General features: G+C 43.3%; 1 protein-coding gene across 1 annotated transcript; it reads left to right on the top strand.

The window, feature by feature from the left end:
• Window positions 1–7,452: 7,452 nt before the first annotated feature.
• Window positions 7,453–9,099, top strand: LOC120654016. The gene is made up of 2 exons (XM_039931633.1): window positions 7,453–7,678; window positions 8,503–9,099. Exons 1-2 carry the CDS (start codon window positions 7,601–7,603, stop codon window positions 8,764–8,766), a joined length of 342 nt encoding a protein of 113 aa, XP_039787567.1. The 5' UTR covers window positions 7,453–7,600; the 3' UTR covers window positions 8,767–9,099.
• Window positions 9,100–22,694: the final 13,595 nt, after the last annotated feature.

The raw sequence follows: 22,694 nt of genomic DNA, 5'->3' as shown, positions 1-22,694 counted from the left end.
CGGAATCGTCCGCCTCTCACGGCATGAGATTGCTTAATATTTTCGGTCACACAGAGTAACAAGTGAAACATGATGATGATAATACTGCTGGATGATTAAATGGTTGTTCTACCACGTTTGTGTAGAGTTAGTTGCAAATTTAGAATGGTTAATCCAACTAGAATATGGCTAAGTAAAACCTGAAAGTAAGGATCAACACTTAGCGGCGTTTTTGGCAAAACAAAACCCACCAACCAAAAAGCCTTGCATGTCTAGTTATCGGACTATGTTATATCCGGAGACGGGTCAGTCTTGCTGAGTATTAGTATACTCAGCCTTGCTGGTGGCACTGTTTTTCAGGTACTAACTTCGAGGATCTGTTTGCAAGTCTTACTTGGCCGTGTACCTTGCCTCCGGGTTGGTCTGTTGAGTGGGATGGCCCTTCAGCTGGTGCTAACCACCCTCCCGCTGAGTGACGCTTTCGTACGGGCTTATCGATGCGTCACATTATTATGCTAGTTATCTTTTAATGCTTCCGCTGAACAATAAGACTTGAATAATTGAGTAGATGGAACTCTGTAGTACTTTACTATTCTGAAAACGGTTTGTAATAAATTTCTTTCCGCTGCAACCACTCTGAAATGTATGAAATGTTCTGTGTTGTAATCTCTGGGCTCACCTTCGTGTGAGTGTTGTCTGCTGATCCTGGAATAGCGTGGCTTTAATCGAGGCTTCACTCGAGGAACTACCGGTGAGTGCCAAATTGGGTCAGAGTTGCTTAGCAACAAAGATCAGTGCACCCGGGCCCAGTAGTTTTGGGTGGTTCCGCCACAGTAGGGTTCCCATCTTTGTAGACAACATGTCAGCCATTAGCATTACAAAGAACCCTGTCCTACACTCCAGAACCAAACACATAGATATCCGGTTCCACTTCCTGCGAGATAACCATGAGAGAGGACGCATAGACCTGATCCATGTCTCTTCAGAGAGGCAAACCGCAGATATTCTCACCAAACCGCTTGAGCAGGACACCTTTGCTCGCTTGCGAGGGGAGCTTGGGGTTTGTTACCCCTTTTGATTGCTGACTTTTCTTTGGTTAGCTTTGTAGATTTTAGTTGCTTCTCTTTGTTTTCTAGGTTTGGTAGTTGCATTGTGCATATGCATTGTACATGTCTGCATTTTGCATTGTCTCACTTGCACTAACATTCTTGTATACATTGCTATGATCTTCTAGTGCCTGCTAGTGTGAGTTGATAAACTTGATCATGTATAGCTTGCTCCACTGTGCATATGACATCATCTGAGTTAAGCTATTTTGATTTGAAAATCTGAAAACATGATCACCCTGTCTTGGCTACTAGCATGTTAGGGCGTGTTGATATGCTTTGCTATCTTATTCATGCTAGTGTGGCTTTTCATTCAGCAATTCATACTTGAAATGATCTAAATCTGATAAAATTGTTTGAACTGTTCTTGAAATAGATTGAAAAGATCCAGGTGGGATTGCTTGTCGCACTAATCGAGCTTTCGGGACGGCTCACTTTGCACTTGTGAGAACCCGGGCAAGGCTGTGCATGACTGAAATGAGTGCTTTAAGCTTCTGATTGTCTTTTACATAGGCTTGGCCTCGTTGCTAAGTAAAGCATGACAAGCTTTCAACCCCTGGCATTAAGAATTGCTTCATATAAATTTGGTTGAAAAATGAATGTGTGCAATATGCTTTTGGCTGGTTTGGCTCACCTGTATGAGTTTGAGTAGCACTGCTTTCCATTTCCTACTTGTTAGTGCTAGATCATGGGTGATGCTTTTATTTCTCCTAAACTGAACTTGCCTAGCTCTAGACTGATTTGATATACCATGTTGAGCTAGATGCAGGTCTTGTTTATGGATGCACACGTGCTTGTGACTAGTTGTTGCTCATATCATTGTATCCCAGAATGCTTTCACTTACACCTCCTGCATTGCATTCATTGCTTAGCATCTGTTCACGGGGAGTCTCAGCTTCAGGGGGAGCTTTAGGTCTTTTTAGGCTTGATGTGTGCATGTGCCAACAAGGGGGAGAATTTTGAGAGAAGTGATCGAACAAGGGAGAGACTTGTTTGATTTTTTGAAAAACATGTTGTGCATAGGGCTTCGAGAGAGCATCATTTTGGGATAGTTACACTTGTGAGAGGGAAAAGCTTTGCTTGGGGAGTTTCTGCTTTGTTCTTGGCTCCTGGTTTTCCCTCTGCTTCTTGCATGACTGCGTCGAGCGTTACCTCTGTCTTTGAGGAGTCATGTTTTGGCTTTTGATCGATTGCGTCGAGCTTTTGCCCTTGTCTTAGGGGATCGATCTCTGCTTGAGTAAGTGACTGTTTCTGCTTTTCTGAGCTTTGTGTCACTTGCTTGAGTTCTTCGCCTTCTTGTTTCTCTTCTTTTCACTTCTCTTGGTTCGTTTGTGGTGTGTTGACAATGCACTCATCAAGGGGGAGATTGAGGAACGAGAGTACTCTATCCTGCCTGTGATGAGTGAATTGTCAATCGTGCGATGTGATCGTGCGCTTGGTCTTTGGATTGCAGGTACACGGGCGTCGAGTGTCGACGGAGAGCTGCCGTGGAGGTGCTGTGACCGATGGACCGTGCGGTGGACGGCGGTGAAGGGCAGCCGGGACCGGAGCTCGGACCGGGCGGCAGCTGTGGCGTCCACTCCTGGATCGAGAGCGCAAGCGGCGACGGAAGGCGGGTTTCTTGGTTTGCGCCACAAAACCAAGGAGGCGGATGGCAGTTGAAGACGCCAAGTCATGGAGGTGGAGGTGACGGGCGTCGGTCTCGGGACTGACGGAGGCGACGGGCGTCGACGGAGTCTAGGGCCTCACTGCGGGCGAGGAGGTGACGGGCGTCGGGCGGCGTCTAGGGCCGTCAGAAGGCCAAGGCGGGAACGGCGTCTAGGGTCACGGCGTGGAGGCGGGAATCTTCCCGCGCGTGAGGTTTTGGCGGTTTTCACAAAACCGGCCACCTACCCGGGTTTCGCGGACCCTCCAAAACCGCGAACCGGATCTTCGTCGACGTGGCGGCATCGCAGCAAAGACTTCGAGTCGAAGAAAGGAGCTCCGCCGTCGATCGAGGCTGTACAGCGGGGTGCTGCTGCCCGACCGGTCTGACCGGTCCCCTGGACCGGTCTGACCGGTCTGACCGCAGCAGCCGGGTATAAATACCCCCCACTAGCCCATGGCTGGTTGAGTCTCTTGAGTCTTTTGTTTCCTCTGAGTTTTTCCTTCTCCCAGCCCCTGCTCTAGGTTAGGGCCAAGGACTCCAACGCAAAAGAGGGTTAGATATAGCTAATCTCTCAATTCTAGAGGGTGGATGATGGGCGGATGGCTCTAGCTTTGTATAGGTGAATTCCTCCGAAATTTATGAATGAAATCCTGTTGAGATTCACCTTTGTGTGCTGAGTACTCGTCCTCTCCCTTCTCCTTTGCGTTTTAGTCTTGATTTCCTCTCTTTTGAATGATTCATGTTTAGAGGAATCGAGCCCTTGATTTCGTGGTTTGATGAACTCTTTGGAATCATTCCTATGCTTATGGCCTAGTGATAAACCCCCTGGAATCATGAGTTCTCACGAATTGGCGATTTTGTGTTTTTGAGAAAACCCCAATCCTCTTTGATCTCTCCTCGATTTCTCTTGATCCGTGAATCTTTTGAGCGAGATCTTCTAGGGATATGTTCACGGGGTAAGTACGGAGCTTTCCACCAAGTTTGGTTGGATTTGGACCTCGTTTGCTCAAAATCCGCGGTTTGAAGGTTTGTTTCCGGGTTTTCTGCACGAGACCGGTCAGACCGGTGGGCGAGACCGGTCAGACCGGTCAGTCAGAGTTTGAATTGCCCGACCGGTCAGACCGGTCCAGAGCACCGGTCAGACCGGTCTGTGTAGGCTGTGCTGCGATTTGAGAAGTTTCTCTCGCTTTTGCTTCCGCTTTGCGACCCGGATCTTTTGCTTCGAGATAGCTTGTTCATAGCTATTCTCGCTGACCTAGGTTCGAGGGTTTGCGGTGGTTTTAGGATATAGGCCAACGATTTGAATTTCGAAGAAATTTTGATCGGCTCCATTCACCCCCTCTGGTCGCCGGCTTCGGTCCCTCACCCCTAAAAACGACAGTTGCGCGTCCCCAGCCCCAGGCACACTAACCATCTGCCCACAGGCGATGGTAGCTGCAGGTCTCAGCCTCTGCCTCGTCATTGCTCTTGCCTTGCTCTGCGTGCTCGCTGTTGCTGACCAGCGACCAGCGGGACGCCGACAGGGTGGCGCGCCTCCCCGGCCAGCCAGGGAGCCGGAGCGTGTCTCAGTTTGCCGGCAACGTCACGGTGAACGAGAGGCACGGGAGCACGCTTTTCTACTGGTTCTTCGAGGCGCAGACGACGCCGGTGAAGCCGCCCCTCCTCTGGCTCAACGGAGGTCGCTTGCACTGCCATTAGCAGTTAAAAATTCAAGTTTTCACTTCCATTGGAAATTAGCGATACTCCTTGAGACTCTTGAGTTGAGTGTACTGATGTTACAATCTGTAATTGGCTTCTTTAGTTGTTGAGCAGTGATGGCCTGCCAAAGTGGTTGCTAGTACATTTGTTCTTCTTTTTCACTTCTTTGTCGATTCATGTCCTTGGTATTTGTGATCATGTGCATTTAATAATAATAATTTTCTGTCACACAGTGATGCATGAATTTGCTTTGTCTCATGGTAGCACTTCTGTTCTTGATAATTTTCACGCTTTTATTGTCAAAACTTTTAATTTTTTATTACCACTTTAGGACCCGGTTGCTCCTCGATTGGCTATGGAGCTGCGTCTGACCTGGGGCCTCTCAGAGTTGTCAGACAAGGAGAAGAGCTGAAGTTCGATGAATATGCCCGGAACAAAGGTTGTCTGGTTGCAAGCGTGCTTCCTGAATTTCTTGCTCTTTTCATGCTCAAGGTTAGTCACATTTGTTTGAAGCTCAATGCTAAGTTTTTTTTTTGTGCTTTTCAGAGGCTAACCTGCTATCCTTGGAGTCTCCTGTCGGGGTTGGTTTCTCTCTCCTACACTAACACATCCTCTGACCTTGACAGTCTTAATGATGACTTTGTAGGTAAATTGATCAAAAAGACGTTTTGCCTGACCCTCTATTACTTCGAAAAGATGCCCCTAAAAAACCCCATTTCTTCTAAAGATTAAAATTTTCCGTGCTATTGAGTTTCAGTTGTTATGTGGTTGCTAACTAACAAATTAGATTTTTTTGGAATCCTTTTCTCTTTGTTTTTTAGCTGAAGATGCTTATAGCTTCCTAGTGAACTGTCTTGAGCGATTTCCGGAGTACAAGGACAGAGAGTTTTACATCTACTATGCCAGAATCGCAGATTGGAGACGCGGAAAAACAAGCATCGGAGACGAAAAAAACTCGCGTCACCAAATTTTCGTCACCGATGTCAATGTCCTTGGTGACGTGTATTACTCGCGTCACCAATGATGACTTTTCGGAGACGTGGTTCTTATGTACCCGTGTCTCCCATATCGTCAAACAGTGACGTTACTACGGAATTCCGCATCTCCTATATCTGTATATTGGTGACGTGTTATACTTCCACGTCTCCCATAACGTTACATTGGTGACGCGTGAAAAATCCGTGTCTCCTAACTGTTCAGTTTTGGTGACGCTTCCTTATAAATCGCGTCTCCGGTAACTTATCTTAGGTGATGCAGATCTTTGATCCGCGTCACCATTTGTGTGACAGAGACGTGTGCAAGCAACTATAGTGTCACTGATAACTTACATATTGACAGACACTAGTAGTCTAGACGCGTCTGCAATCTCAATTTTTTTTACCACCTGCTTCATGCCACATGCCACAGACGTTCCATATCACACATGCATTTCACATTTCACACGATTATCACACAGGCACATTTGAAATATCACACGATATGATTATCACAGCACATTTCACAAAGCCACATTTCACAAAGCCATATCACACATGCATTGCACATAGATTCCATCACAAGAAGTTTACGGCAATGTTAACTAGGTTCATCACACAAGTAGCAACACAAATAACAGGTGACAGCATAAGAGATGATTCTTCAGAGTACATCACATAGGTTAATCTCATGTTCTTGCACTTCACACATCATTACCTAACGTGCTGAGAAACGTGGATTTTGGTAGTGGTGATCCCCATTGCTACTAATGACCTGGTCCATGATGAATGAATCAATTTTTTCTTGAATTTTGAGTAACTCATCTTTGTCAAGAGGAGTAGTTGATACTTCGAACTCCTGTGTACATACAACAAGAGCTAGGTATCAGTTTGTATGAAACACATCTACAAAATGCTGTACAAGCTGCAAGATCTAGCTAAAGCTACTTGCACAAGTTTCTAGTGCATTGTCCATAAACACAATCAGATGCAGCTTCAACAGTTCAACAGTTCAACAATCAGCTACACAAGTTTTTTCTGAAAATGAACTATTAAGTGGCAGTTGCAATACTATTCTTAAATCAATAAAAAATGACTAGTTTTATGCTTTGCTGAAACTGGAAAGTGGAAACTATCAACTATTCTGGATAGTACAGGAATTCCCCACAGCGTTTTCACAACCTAAGAACAAGTAACAGTCAGCGTTTTCACTTAATATCATTTCACAAACAAACATTCAGAAAAAAACATTCATAAGAAACATTCAGATATTGTGATTTCTAATTTGGATTGGCTGTGTACCTTGGGAAATGTTCAGAAACTTTCAGAAATGATATGTTCTACATGCAGCTACAACAAACATTCAGAAATGATATGTTCAGCACATAGGTACCTTGGGATTTTCGACATCTAGTATTCGCAGAGCATCCATCATATGATTGGCTGTGTAGAACCCACTTTCATTGCCGACCGCAGGTTGCTGGTGGCACTGCAAAAAAGTGTACAGTTACATGGTCATGCTTAGCTTGCTGGGCAAAAAAGAATATCAGAATTGAGAGCATTTGTGGTGATGCCCTTTAGGCTTACAAATGCTCCAGCAACACAGTTTTTCCTGAACCTATTCGAAAATTTGCACCCGCTGATTATCACAACTTTAATGTTATTCTGATCTAGGTTAAATAGGGTACTATAGAAGTTTATTCCTGGGCTATGGAATTCTTGCAGACCACTATGCCACTATGCACATGTGGGCTGACTCACAACAAAATTTGCCTCAAGTTAAGTAAAAACTAACATAAGATAACTCTGTTGTTCATGCACTTACTGGAAACTTTGTGACATGTACCAATGACTTCTCATCACACCCCTTGAGCCTGCAGATTGAAAGATATGCCTTGCAAATCATGCAACATTGGTTATGCCCTTGAGCCGGTGCTTTGTCCTCGGCGCGCAAGCCGTTCACGCGCGCAAGCGCCAAGTGGGTGGCCTCCGGCGTCGGGTTTGCGGCGGGATGTTTCGGCAAGAAAAAGCCGACGCCACACGGAGGGAGCGCCATCAAGAGGGTCAAATGCGAGGAGGAGGATCCGGCGCCGCACCGAGCCACCAAGAGGTTCCGCCGCGCAGCGCCGCGCAAGGGGGTTGAGGTTCTCGTCCTCGACTCCGACGTCGACTCCGAGTCCTCTTCGGAGGTTGAGATGTTCGAGATCGACTACTCCTCCAGCGAGTCCAGCGGCGACGACTCCTCTGGCGACGATTGCGGAGGCAAGCAGCAGGCAAGTTGCTTCCTTTGATTCTTGCAAAGATGATTTCCTTTGTTTTAGTTGTTAATCATATGGTAAAAACATGAAATTAGGTTGTGATGACACATTTTTAGAGATTCAGGTGTTGATGACTCTGAATGTTGATGCCAATTAGGTCTGTATATTGCGGTGTTGCCTCTGAATTTTTTGTATTCATGATTAAGATGTGATTGTGTACTGCTGTTCTTACACAAATAGTTTAGCTAGCTAAACAATCTGAAGATGCAGCCTTATTTTTTGTATTCATGAAATTAGGTTGTGATGAAAAATTTGAGAGATTCAGGTGTTGATGACTCTGAATGTTGATGCCAATTTGGTCTGAATATTCAGGTGTTGCCTCTACTGTTTATTCATGATTAAGATGTGATTGGTTCCGTTTAGTTTCTGGTTCAAGGCCACAAATTATATGAACCAAATTATATGTGTACAGAAACTATGCTTCTGAAACAATCAATGTTTGTATTTGATGCCTGTTTATTTGGTACTGCACATACTAGTTCAAGTGACACATTCTACACAATTAGCATGTACTTCACATATATTAGGGGCAATCTTATGCCCATGAGTGCTTTTATGTCAACCATTTAAACATTTTCGACCCTGATTCTCTGTTGATGAGTGATAAGTGATAACTAGTAGTGGTATTCATTGTTTTCTGAGAGAGTAGTGATACCAATTGATGTTAGCAACAACATGATTGCAGTTTGAACCACCTTTTGCTTATTGTAAATGCATGTAAATACTGTACTTGAAATTATATGACTTCTGAAACAATCAACAATTTTTATTTGTTTCAGGCAAATGTTGTAGCCGAGGAGGACATTGGCAAAATCTGGAATGCAATCAACAAGCAAAGGAAATTGCTGGATGAAATCTGTGAAGAAATCAAGAAGCTCAAGTGGGGGAAATTCCAGGATGATGACAATAATGGAGACAGGATCAGCCTACTCGAATCAAAGGTGAAAGCACTAGAACAGGCAGAAAAGAAGAAGAACATTGAAATTCAAGACGCATTCCAGAAGAATGGTGAGCTTTTTTTTTGGAAACCATTGCAAAGCTAGAAGCCAAAATGTGTGTACTTGAAGATGCACTGAACAAGCAGGCTGCAAGGATGAAGGTACTTGAAGAAGCAATGAAGAAGGGATCTAGCTGATTTCACCACAACAAAGATGAAGAATCGAAGCTACTTATCTAGTGCCCTAGCAGAACTTTTATCTGTGTTTGCTAAATAGTGATGTAGTCTTATTTTGGTGATGTGGCCTGATGCTGCATGTGAGATGTACTCTATGTAAATATGTGGGGTGATGTTCCTTGTGAACCTGGCATGCTATGTGCCTATGAATCTTAATATATGGCTGTTATGCTTGGAAAATGACTTATCTGTGTTGTGATTATGAACAATGTGGCTATGAACAGATCATATATATGGAGCTAAGATGAGAATTAACAGATCATATATATGGAGCTAAGTTGAGCATGAACAGATCATATATATGGAGCTACGAGACATTAATACATTTGCATTAATAACAAGATGAGCATAAACAGATCATATATAAATCAAGATGAGCATGGACAGCTATGAATCTTAATAACCAGAGGTCAATCCAGTTGCATTAATACATTACTTCTGTTGCTTGAACACATACAGATCCACATTGGAGACATATTCCCTTATTACAAAAAGCATTACATTCGAATGTACATATTATCTTACATCAAACATTTGAGACATTTTGTACATAATTTAGCTCACAGCATGCTTCATCGTCTCCTAGCTTTTCGTTTTGGCCTTTTTTTCTTGGCTTTTGTCACGTTGACCCCTTCTTCATGGCTGCTTCTTAGATAAGGAGTTTTCTCGCTTTCCAACATCACAGGAATGATGCTGGTATCAAAAGCAGGGACTTCATTGAATTGATTGTACTCCTCCTCCTCCATGTCATTCGTGACACCCACAACCCGTCTCTTCCTAGGGAGAACATGTCGTTTCCTGTTTCTTGTGTCGGTCACATAGAAGACCTGGGAAACTTGATCTGCAAGCACGAATGGTTCTTCCTTGTATCCAACTTGTTCAAGATCAATAGTGGTGAACCCATACTTGTCTGTAATGACACCTTTTGCACCTTGAACCCAGCGACATCTAAAAACTGGCACCTTAAAGTCCGGATAGGTTAACTCCCAAATTTCCTCTACTTGTCCATAGTATGCTGACTTTTGCATATTGTTGTCAAAAGCATCTATACGGACACCACAATTCTGATACGTGCTTTTCTTGTCTTGCTCAATGGTGTAGAATGTGTAGCCATTTATGTCATAACCTTGATAGCTAGTGATTGTGAATAGAGGGCCGCATGCCAAACTCTAACAGCATCATCTGCGCTAGAATCCGACTTTTGGATTCGGTTCCGAAACCAAATGTTGAACCCGTTCATGTGTGCCCTTGCTAACCAAGCTTCACTCCGCTCTAGATTCTCTTCAAGCAGCAGCTGCTTATGCTCGTCAATGTATGGCGACACTTTTGATGTGTGTTGTAACACAAGAAAATGGGCCCGTCGAAATGCATCAGGATTTGGATTGAATGTCTTCTCCCCAAGGATACCCACTCCTGCTAGTCTTCCCTCATGGCGAGACTTTGGTATGCCAATTGGATTTGTAGGGTCTATGTAATCAAGGCACCAATCGACTACCTCCTCACTTGAGTAACCCTGAACAATGCTTCCCTCGGGATGAACCCGACTCTTAGTGTACTTGTTCAATGTGCTCATGAATCTCTCATATGGATACATGTGATGTAAGAACATCGGACCAATGTACCTTACCTCTTTAACCAAGTGAACAATGAGATGTACTGATATGTCAAAGAACGAGGGTGGGAAATATGCCTCAAGAAGACATATTGTGTCAAACAAGTTCTTTTCAAGGTCATCCAGTGTCTGCTAATCAAGCACCTTCTGAGATATTGCATTGAAGAAAAAACATAAGCTCATAATGGCCCTACAGACTTTTTCGAGTAATATGTTCCGGATACCAACCGCAAGCATTGTGGTGAGTATGACATCACAGTCATGTGCCTTCATGGGAAGAAATTTTTGCTCCTTCGGATGGACAAGTTTCCTGACATTGGATGAATATCCTGAAGGTATTTTCACACTGCAAAAGAAATCACATAATTCCTTCTCTGGCTTGGTTAGATTTACGGCAGATGCTGGTAGCTGCGAACTGGTGCCATTAGGATAAAGCTCAGGCCTTATGTCCATTTCTTCTAGGTCAGCTCGTACTTTTGCATGGTCCTTGGTTTTGTGCTTGTCACTCATCAGTGTCCCAATTAAACTCCCACACACATTTTTCTTTACATGCATGTCATCAATACTGTGGCGAATGGCTAAGTGTATCCAATAAGGTAGCTCCCATAGGATTGACTTCTTTTTCCACCTGATCTTTGGATCATCTAGTTTATTATCCCGCTTTGTCATCTTTGGATCATCTTGTTTATCCCGCTTTCTCTTTCCTCTGATGGTAGTGCTTTTCTTCCCATGTGTAACGGCGAGATCCTTGACCTGTTTGTAGACGTACTCCCCACTAAAATGCCTTGGAGCTTTCCCTCCCTCCCTAGTGCCATCAAATTGACATTTCATGCCTCGGTAAGCATGGGACGCGGGGAGGAAACGCCGATGCCGTACGTATACTTGTTTCTGTGAATTGTTGAGCCAAAGAGTCTCGGTGTCATCTAAGCAATGGATGCAATCCTTGTCCCCTTTAGACTGACCAGACACAGAATGGCCACCTGGAATATCAGTAATGGTGGTGAACAACATGCCATGTAGTGTGAATTGTTATCTCTTGTATGCATCATAGACAGTGACACCTGTTGACCATGGTTTTTTTAGATCATCCACAAAGTGGTCTCAAGTACACATCGGTATCAATGCCTGGCTGATGTGGTCCTGAGATGAGTATCGACATCATCATGTATTTCCTTTTGTTGCAAAGCCAGGGCGGCAGGTTGTAGATTGATAGTAGCACCGGCCACATGCTGTGCGAGCTGCTCATGTGACCGAATGGGTTCATCCCATCAGTGCTTAGTGCGAACCGAAGATTCCTTGAGTCCTTAGAAAACTGTTCATAGATGTAGTTAATGATGTACCACTGGCTTGAATCAGCCGGGTGCCTTATAAGATCATCTTGCTTGCGGCCCTCCTTGTGCCATCGCAATAGCTGTGCATCCTTGCTTGATGCAAACAAACGCATTATGCGAGGAATTACTGGGAAATACCATGCCACATTTTGAGGAGCTCCATGCCTCCTTTTCTCATCACCACCATCATTTCTATGCTTGTATCGAGGAGTTGAACACTCGGGGCACTCAGTTAGATCTACATAATCGCCCCGGTACAGGATGCAGTCGTTCCTACAAGCATGAATCTTTTCAACCTCAAGTCCTAAAGGTCAAACATTCTGCTTGGCGTCATAGGTGTTCTTTGGTATTTCATTTCCCTGTGGCAGCATGTCCCTTAGCAGATCCAACAAAGCCTTGAAGCCTCGATCAGTTATATGATGGGTAGCCTTTAGCTGGAGAAGCTTAAGTGAAGTGAAGAGCTTAGTGTACTTTTCTTTGCAGCCGGGATACAGTGGGATCTTCATATCTGTCACCAAAGTTTTTAATTTCTCCAACTCATTACTAGTATACCCATCATATCCCATGGCATCATGCACCAACTCCTCCAACTGGTCAGCAATATGCACATAATTGTCACCAATGTGAACTAAGTCATCCTCACTATCATTCCCGAGAGCCTCACCACCATCCTGACTGCCATCATGACCGCCATCCTGACTAGCATCCTGATAATCAGTTTGTTGATTGGCAGGTATTCCTTCACCCTTACGACCGGCTTTAAGGTCTCGAGCATTAACACCTTCTTCACCATACCGGTTACAGCATTTATAGTCATCCATGAAACCCCGAATGATCAAATGGGCATGGACATGCATTGAACTAGAGAACTCTATGACATTCTCAGAATCCACACATGGACAACAAATGCAACTAGAACGAATGTCTTCAGACCACTTAAATACTCCCCGCAAGTCCTGTTCTTGAGATACATCCAACTTCTGTCCGCCATCTACAATACAATAAACATAAAGGAGTGCAGTATCAGAACAAATAGCAAATGGGGAAATGGGGAATTGAGTACCAAACAGAGAGGAGGGGAAATGGGGAATTTAGTACCTCGGGCTCAAGACCAGAGTCTCGTGCTTGGAGTGCTGCTGGAGTCTCGCGCTTGGCTTCCTGATGGAGGGGGACGCTAAGACCGGTGCTGGAGGCAGCGCCGCGCGCGCGTGGAGGGGGTGGCAGCGCTGGCCGGCCGGGCCGCCGGCGGGCAGCAGGCAACAGCGCGAGTAGGGCCCGTCTGATGAGGCGCCGGCCGGGGAGGAGGCGACTAGGGCGTCGGGCCGGCGACACAGCCGCCCGTAGGAGGCGACGGCTGGCCGGGGTCGTGCACGGCAGGAGCGCACGCGCGGCGGGGGCACGGCGGCGTGGCCGGAGGTGCTGCGAGAATCGATCGGAGGATAGGCGCCGCGCGGTGCTGATGACAGCTAGCCGGCCGGCAGGGAGTGTGGTACTACTGTCCGCGAGCGCTGACATCAGAGCAGAACAACGAGTGGTATTATTGCAGGCTGATCAGCAAAAGATGACGAGCTCATTGGAGACGCGAGTGCACAAGCATATCGTCACTGATGTCAATTAATCGGAGATGCTTACAGTTCAATTCGCGTCACCTTTTATGAACACTATCAATGACGCTAGTTGAAAAAACGCGTCACCTATTCTTGAGGTCATTTTTGGTGACGCGTTTGTTCTATCAGAGTCTCTGATTACCCGATATAGGTGATGCGTTTTGAGGTTCCTCGACTGTAGCTAGTACATAGGTGACGCGGACGTGGTTCAAATCAGCGTCGCCAAATACTGTGTCATCTTTGTGCGATTCTGGCTTAGTGATCTCTGGAGAGATCTATGCAGGTACTTTTTTACTAGAAGCAATGGAAGGTTTTAAGCCTTGTTGCACTTTTGGACAGAGTGAATTTTGGACTTCTGTTGAGAAATATAGACGGTGTGCTAGAACGAACCGAGAACAGAAAATCTGGCTCCAAGCATGTGAGTGTAGCTTTACATCCCTCCGTTTCCACATTCCAAATGGAAGGCAACAACCCAGACTTTTGCGAACCTTCTATTCTTGCTTGCGGGCGTTGCGGCAGCCCGCGTGCCTCTCCGCATGCACTAGCTAGTTCGCAAGCTGCACGCCGCCGCCGTCTATCGCAGTGCCTCTCCGCATGGAACTCGGGCCTTCATAGTTCAGACAGTCGAGCCTCAAGCAGTGAAGCTGTATTATGTGTGCGTAGCTTTGGGCGTCCACAACAGTTAGTATTTAGTTAGTTAGATATGATGTGGCAATAAAAAAGTAGAAGAGAGAGTAGTTACTAGTGTAGATATGATGTGGCAATAAAAAAGTAGAAGAGAGAGTAGTTACTAGTGACTGTTGGAATATTTGGAATGTGATCTTCACAGTTAAGAAATTAATTTAATTCATGACATGTTTTACCACCTAAACAAGATTAAGGAAAGTTATTGGGCTGTAATCAGTGGGCCAGATGAGTTTCCAAACTTGGGCTAAGGCCCTGCACCCGCAGCACTATAAATCTAAGGGGTGGCTGACTCATTTTCACGTCCATAACCCTAAATATAATTAGCCACCCTAAATCCAATTGCTAAGCGTGTGGAGGGGAGCGGAAGCTCTTGGACCTGCTGTTCATCACATCTACAACACGTTCTTCATTAACTAGGGCTACAATTTGGTGGAGACTCAAGTCTATTTCATCTACATCAACACATCTACAAGAACATAGGCATCTATGGCATTTCAAGACTATGGTTAGTCCTAAGTTTTATGATTTCTGCATTAAATTTAATTAGTGATCATGATTAGGCTAAGCTAAGATCCTATTTATAATTAATTAAATCTAACAATCGGTATCAAGAGCCTTCTTAATTCTGTCATGATCCTAAATCCAGAGCCATTAAGTTCTAAGCCTCTGTTAACAGATTAGATCTGTTTATGCATAATCATGTGTTTAGTGCATTGCAGATTTTTTTATGTACTTTTAAGCCCTAATCTGATAATGTCATGTGCAAATTAGTGTGATGCAATTAGTGGATTCGATGTACAATACTTATTCATGGGCAACGAATAATGATTGGATCTGTTAAGTTTAACTTATGTGTAATAATGGTAAAATAGATCCATGTTCATGTGAATTAATGCGCATCTGCAGTGAAGGTTCATGCAAGTTCATTTGCAATTAGCCCTAATCTAATTCGGTTCAAGACTAATTGTTAATATGTTCATGTAATTAAGGCCGAATTTGACCTAATTTTGGTTCATTAGTGCATTATTAGCTAGCAAATTAGAGCCAACATTAGATGAATTTCGTGATTAAGTTAAGTAATTGAGGAATTAGGGTTTGGTTCCTCACTATTATGCTTCTGTTCATGTTAATTTTTCCACAAATTGAAGTTAGATCCATGAAATTGATGCATCATTAAGCAAGTAAGAAGGAGAGGATTGGGAAAATAATGGCCAATTAAGTGAAAGTCCCAATTTTTCCTAACTCTAACTCTAAGATTGAAGTTCTTACCAGGAGGGTGTGTTTAAGCCATGAGATTAGGGGAAGGACACCCCAATGGAGCCCCTCGATGGAGAGCCGTGCGACTCGGTCGCACGACACCCCGGCGAGAGGGTCCGAGAGGGCATGAGCCGGTGCATCAGGAGGCGGGGCCTTCGGACCCGCATGCGACTGGCGGCCAGCGCACCTACGCTCGAGCACGCATTTCGGCGGTGCGGTGCCCGCTGGGACCCATGGCAGCGGGCGGCACTATGGTCATGCGCTGCGGCGCTGCAGCTCGCGGCCACCACAAGGCGCACGCCGGCCCCAACGCAGGCGCGTGGCACGATTGCGGGACCCATGCGCGTGGCCCAAGGTGGTGGCCTGTAGGGCCCGCATGAGGCGGTGGCCGGCCGGGGATGTTGGCCCAGCGACCAGGGCAGACGCGCGGTGCGCGCGCTCAGCTAGCCGTAGCGGCGCTGGCGGCCGAGCCCCGAAGCTGCAATGCGGTGGCGCATGAGGAGCGCTAGCAGCGGGCGCATCTCGACGGTGGTCGGCGGCTAGCTAGCTACGGCGGCGGAGGCCAGATCTTGGTGCAGGGCTCGTGAGGAGCAGAGCAGCGCTGGATCCAGAGCCCAGTGGCTGCCATCGCGTGAAGGAGAAAGCGAGTTAGTGAGGGGATTAGGGTACCCCTCAGACAACCCAAAATTCTTTTATATGAGGCGACTGGAGATGCCAACCATTGAATTTGATAAACGGTCCAGATTTACTCCCATTAGGATTTTGTGGGTGATGGGCCAGACATGCCGAGCTGGGCTGGTGGCGCGCCAGATGGGCCATGCGCTGGTGGGCTTGGCGGCTGATATTGAGTTTTGGGCACTGTTAAGTTTTAAAGTCTTTGTATTTACTGTTTTGATGTTTTAAGCTAAATTATCATGATGTTTATGATTAAAGGCTTTAATTATTTTCTATTGCACTTATGATTACCAGCCTTATGATTATTTAATGCCCATGAGTATTTATTTCATATTTGAGATATCTATTGTTTATAATTTCGCAAATAAGTTTATTACTTAATTTATCTATGATAGATATTTCACAATTATGAATAGTAATAGTTTCCATAATTTTTATGTAATAAGGTTAATTTAAGAATAATTATAGAAAATTATCACTGATAATGAGAATAATTATGGAAAATTATCACAGATAATGATTTCAATTTCGAGCTATTGATGAGTCTTGTATGTCAGCACAATTAATTCATAATTTCAGATGTGCTTGTTAAATAAGCAAGAATCTAAAGATTAATGAGCCTTATCATTTAGTGCAATAAAGTTTAAATTTCAGTGCAATTAAGTTTAATAATATTTTATGCACTGATTATATAAGGCAAAGTTTAAGGTTTTATGAGGTATATGTTTACATTGAAATTTGATCTCCTCATGAATTATGTGCTATTTTCATTGTTTAAGTTTGAATTAAAATTCCAAAATGAATGTATTTGTCTTAATGTTTCCATATGCTTTATTGATGAACATTGTATCAGTTCGCATTGTTTAAGCTGAAAAATTATATGTTTCCCACCATGTATAATTAAGATGCTCTCTAATAAAATGGAACCATCGGAAGTTTGATTAGAGAACACTTGTAATTAATTCTAACCATTATTGTATTAATTATGAGTTAATGATAAGTTTCGTTTGTTTTCCCCATCGATGATGCAAATTGAAACTTATGGCATGATTTGAATCAGACCATCGTAGGGTTAATCTTGTGCTTTCATGTGTCTTTTATTGTATAAGATTATTGAGACTTCAATTTATGATTTTCAGTGAATTATGACTGCTTGCTAAGCACCATTAAGCCCTTTAATGGCACCAATTTTCCCAAGTGGAATGAAGAGGTGTGTGCTGTTCTCAAGGTTCTAGACCTTGATTACGCACTTTGTGAGGATGAACCAGTTGCTCCTGCAGCAAGTGCTGAGAGTTATAATGAGCAAATAAGGAAGTTTAACTCCAACTTGGAGAAATGGAAACATTCCAATAAGGTTGGAAAAATGATTATAATACTCCCTCCATATTGGTAAAAGAAGACGTTTAGGACAGCGACACGGTCTCCAAAACACAACTTTGACCTCTTGTTACTATAAAATATTTATAGAAAAGTGCTACATGTATACTTTTATGAAAGTATTTTTCTAGACAAATCTATTCATATAATTTTCACATTTGCAAATTCAACAAGTTAAAAGTTATTGATGATTTAAATGTTTGACCCAAACCATGTCCGAAATGTCTTCTTTTACCAATACGGAGGGAGTACAATCAATCTCAGTTACCATAAGAGGAGTACTTCACTGTATAAAGAATGATGGGGAACTAAGTGCTAAGGAGTTTCTAAACTCCATTGAGGAAAATTATGAAGATGATTATGGCAATTTCCTCATAAATAAGTCGTGTGCCTCACATTATGATGGGCAAAATGGTAGCATGCATGATATGGCGGCTGAGTTGAAAGCTTGAAAAGTTCATTGCAAGTTCTGCAAGTCACCTGGTCATATCATGAATCAATGCCCTGAGTTTAAGCAATGGATTGAGAATAAGGGTAATAAAGTTGTCTCATAAATTGGATTAAGTTAAAGTTTCCCCTAAATTTGGTGGAATGATTGAGATGCATTCCCCTAGAGGTCATTAAGTCTGAACCATAAGATAAGGGGAGACATGGGGAGAAAATCCAACAAGTGATGATGGAAAGGCAAAGACATTAGAAGCTTCGCATTAGCTCGTAGCTATTAGCTTGGCTCTAGTGTTTATTTTGATGATATATGGGATTTAGTAAAGGCATATTTGTTTCAGTAATAAGTGATTCTGAACATTTTGTCAAGTTTCAAAATAATAAAGACATCATCATTTGTTGGTTTTGCTATTTGTCAAGGAATTTTCTATATATTTCTTGCATATTGTGTAATGCTTCAATTAGTTGTTGATGAGACCTTGTCCAAATTGTGATATTATTAGTTAAAGATCACATTTAGAAGGGGAGAATTGAAATGTCTCATCAAGTATAAGAGATACTCCTGTAATTAATGTCTCATAAGAATTAGAGATACTTTGGTCATTAGATGTAAGACTATGAAAGAGCTATAACTTATCACCATATTTTATTTGCCCATTGATATTCAAAAGGCTAAATTAGAGAAACGGCTCATATAAAGAGTGAATATGATGGAGAATGCTCTAAAAACTATTGTGACATGAGAACTACTCCATAATTGCAAATCATCTCAAATAAAGTTAAGTGTGACTTTATTCGTTATTCTGGACATCACTGATTAATGGATACATGTTCACAAAGTTTTGTTGCTCTAGTTCATTTTAGCCATCACTATTTGACTAGTTCATTGAAACTCGAGACTTTTGAAGTATGGCTTATATTTATCATTTCTGGCCATCGTTGTTTGGTAAATATTTGACCATAAGCTTTGCTGCTCTTGTTCATTTCTACTATCGCTATAGTGGGCTTGATCAGTAAAGGAAGGTGCATAATGGTATACACCTTAGCAAATACCACCCTTGGGAGAACCCCTATCCATTCAAAGTTTGTGCTATTGGTTTACTCCAACCACTGCATCCCGCTATGTGAGACCCGCTAGATTCTTGAGCATGCTACTCCTTACCATAAGGATGACACTATGGAGTATTCCGTATCTATGCTTATGTTTGGCAGAATGCATAATTCTAGCCAACCAAGTTTTGAGACGCTAAAGAATCTGTGCGGTGCCCAAGATGTCAGATGCTACGCCACTAAAGAGCAACCTTCAGTTGGAAGTAAACGACATATGGGGAGTTCACATTGTGAGTCTTTCCCTATGTCAGAGCAAGTGCATCTTGGAGGCCATGGACCATTTGTCCAAACGGATGAAGCACTTCCTGTGTTGCGGCCGACTCAAAGAATTCAAAGAAGATGATTCAGGAAATCACATTTCCTTGCTTTGAATTTCCAAGAGTCATGTTTGGTAGTGAAGGCTCACACTTCACAGGACAATACCTACATGAAGTGTCTCAACGAATTGAGAGTAAAACCATCGGGCTACTACTCCATACCATCCCTAGACCAATGGCCAGGCAGAAACATCTAACAAGAAGATCAGAAACATTCTACAAAAGATAGTGAATGCCATTGGGAAAGGATGGAATAGCATGATACTCGAGGCACTTTGGGCATATTGAACAACCTTCAAAAACACTGATAGGACAAACACCGAACCAGCTGATATATGGCAAAACTTGCCATATACCGGTTGACCTTGAGTTCAGATCTCACGGGGCAATTAAGAGTTGAAAAATGGATCTTCAATAAGCCGTGGTTAAAAGGGAAATCCAATGGGCTGAATTGGATGAATGGAGGAAGTAAGCTTACCACAACTCCAAGCTCTACAAGGAGCAGATGAAAAGATGACACGATAAGCGGATCAAGATCAAGCATCTCAAAATGGGAAAATAAGGTACTACTCTTTAATTCCCACCTTCGTTTGATTGGTCTTGATAAGCTTAGAAGTATGTGGAAAGAGCCTTATCTAATAAACCCTCCAGGATGATGACGGGAATATTGTAAATATTCCTCGAGTCCGAACTACCGGAACTCAAAGAAATAGACGTCTTCGAGTTATCCAAGCTAGAGCCCCCGTCTATGGCCATCGCCAGACCTTAAATGTGCCTTACCCTAGTCTAGGATAATGGGCGCCACTTTATTTCTCAAGTTTTGTTTCACAAGCGCCCAATTATGTTTGAAAAAAAAACTAAAATAAAATGAAATAAATGCTTCATGCTTGTGCTTTAGTTGGTTGGTGTACATTTGTGTGCCAACCAACCCCCCTATTCTAATATTTTCATCAAGTGCATAAAAGAACATCATGAACAACACTGAGACGGACTCCTTGGCGAAGTTGAGCAAAATTTGATGCAACTCAAGACCAGGTAGCTAGATTAGACCCGTGCCTAACCAAACCATCGACATAACAACTCGTCACGGAGGTTTACGACCCCATCCTTCTTTTCCTCCTTGATTTCATTCAAATTAGTTCTAAATGATATAAAATTAAATTTTGAATGAAACTCTTGGAAGAGAACTCATGACTTCCAAAGGTGCCTAAGTTTTATTTCGTATGCGAGTACTCGTTAATTTGGAACTTATTACATGATAGATCACTTGAACTTTTGTTTATTGACCCTCATGATATAATGAAATGAGAGACATGTTCTTTCTAATTCGAATTCTTGGAGTGTTTCTTTAAAAAGCTAAAAAGAGGCAACTCTCATTCACTTTCAACCATACAAAGTCCTATCCAGAGCCATATATGAATAGAATTGAACCCATATAGCTATCTTTTGACATTTCGAGCTTGATCAAACATCGTTGCCTTTCGAGAAATGTCATGATCATCGAGTACTTTGGTCATCCACTGTGCACGTTCATTAATAAAGTCCATCAAAAGTGGTTCACCAAAAGCTCTCCATCCCCCTGAAAAAAAGAGTGAGCAACAATCTTGCTCGAGCAAAGATGGTGTCTTTACAAGAGGGGGGTTTGAGCTCTATTTATACTACTTCAGGGTCGGTACTGTGCTGAGCATCAGTTGTACGCAGGTAAGACAGTTGTGCTTGTCTTTCACGCCATAGGAGAGCACCAATGGCCGCCAAGTGGGGCCGGCCGGCCTCCCCTAGGCCGGCCGGCCTGGGGATGCGGCCATCTGGCTACTGCCTTTTTGTGGATGCTCTTGATTCCCTCCTGAGGTCGGTGGCCGTTGCGTGGCTCCAACGGAGGTAGTTAGAGGCCGACCGGCCTCTCCTAGGCCGATCGGCCTGGCTCTGGCTCGGTTCGGGCGTCCGTCATTCTGGCACGTTGTTCACATGATCCACATTGCTCCTTAAGCCGGTTTGGGTCTCAATTCTCTAGTTTGTTATTGGTATTGAGCCCATCTTGACTTGGTTCAAGCCTTTCGATCTCAACTAGTGAATTTTACCTGAACCACCCTTGAGTTGGCTTGTTCTTGGGCTCAGGATCATGAACCACACAGCTGCAAGATCAAATCTCACAGTGGTAGGCCGGCCGGCCGGCCTGGGATTCTTCCCATTTCGGCTTGATTTCGTATATGTTGCTCCTGAATTCAAATACTCACTAAAACTTATGGAACTTGTTAATGTTAGTGCGAATCATAACAAAATAGTTCCAAAAGCATGAAATCCGAAGGAATGTTGGTGGTATAAATCATCGAAATCGACCGCCAACACACCCCCACACCTAGACTTTGCTTGTCCTGAGCAAAAGGAGTCGACAAAGATCCTGAGGATCAAGCAAAGTCCAGGGTTCATGAATTCAGGTATGCATAAGAGTTATTTCAAAGCTTTCCTTTCATACCTCGGATTCCGGGTGGCTAACGCCTTTACGTTCACCTATTGGTCTCCAGAATAATTCTGCGAAGGTCATCACTAGATCCTGTTTCGCAGTACTTGGAAGATTTTTGTTTTTAAATAAATTCAAGGCATACTCTTTTGCTCAAGTCGCTCATTCACTCGATTTTTGTTCACAACCTAACTGGCTCTTCCAGAAGTTGTTTTGTATACGAATATGTGGAGCTAAGTGAAGGATGCCGCATACCCTCAACATTGATATTGCAAGATCAAACCTAGTGTCTCTTAGTAGTTCAGATGCTAATCTCATGGGTCAAGTGCAAGTGAGAATGAAGATATATGTCTATAATGGTTTTGTATCTAGCATTTACACCTTTCCCCCTTTTTTTGAGAGGCATGAATGCCATTCATGTTTTTCTTTCTTTTTTAGGGGGCGCAGTGCCGTTTTGCGACCATTATTCATGGACTTTGGGAGTGATGGACGTGGACGTGGATGACCCAAGAAGATGAATCAATCTAAACTTCTTTGGAGACACTAAGTTTGAGCAAACTCACAATGCAGAAGATAGCCATAGGTTTGGACTTTATATGTATGGCTCTAGATTGGGTATCGGTAAAGTTGAGCATAAGAGCTTGCCTAGATTTGAGTTTTCAAAATAACAAACTTCCAAGACCTTGAGTTAGGAACCAGCATAACTTCATGTCATCATATCATAGAGAACAATAAGCAAATGATCAAGCGATTCTAACACAAAGTTCCGGAGGCAATTCGGTACTTGCAAAAGAAATAAAACTTAGCAGAACCATTTTCGTGAAAAGATTTCAACTATTCCTAGCCATTTCATTCACGTGTTTTATTTGAATTTAATTACCATGATTTTGAATGAATTTGAACGATACCAAGAAGGGTCAGG

Source organism: Panicum virgatum, chromosome 1N, assembly GCF_016808335.1.
Source record: "Panicum virgatum strain AP13 chromosome 1N, P.virgatum_v5, whole genome shotgun sequence".
In the NCBI taxonomy this organism is placed as follows: Eukaryota; Viridiplantae; Streptophyta; class Magnoliopsida; order Poales; family Poaceae; genus Panicum; species Panicum virgatum.
The sequence above is the reverse complement of the archived record's forward strand: the minus strand, read 5'-3'. Positions and strand labels throughout refer to the sequence as shown.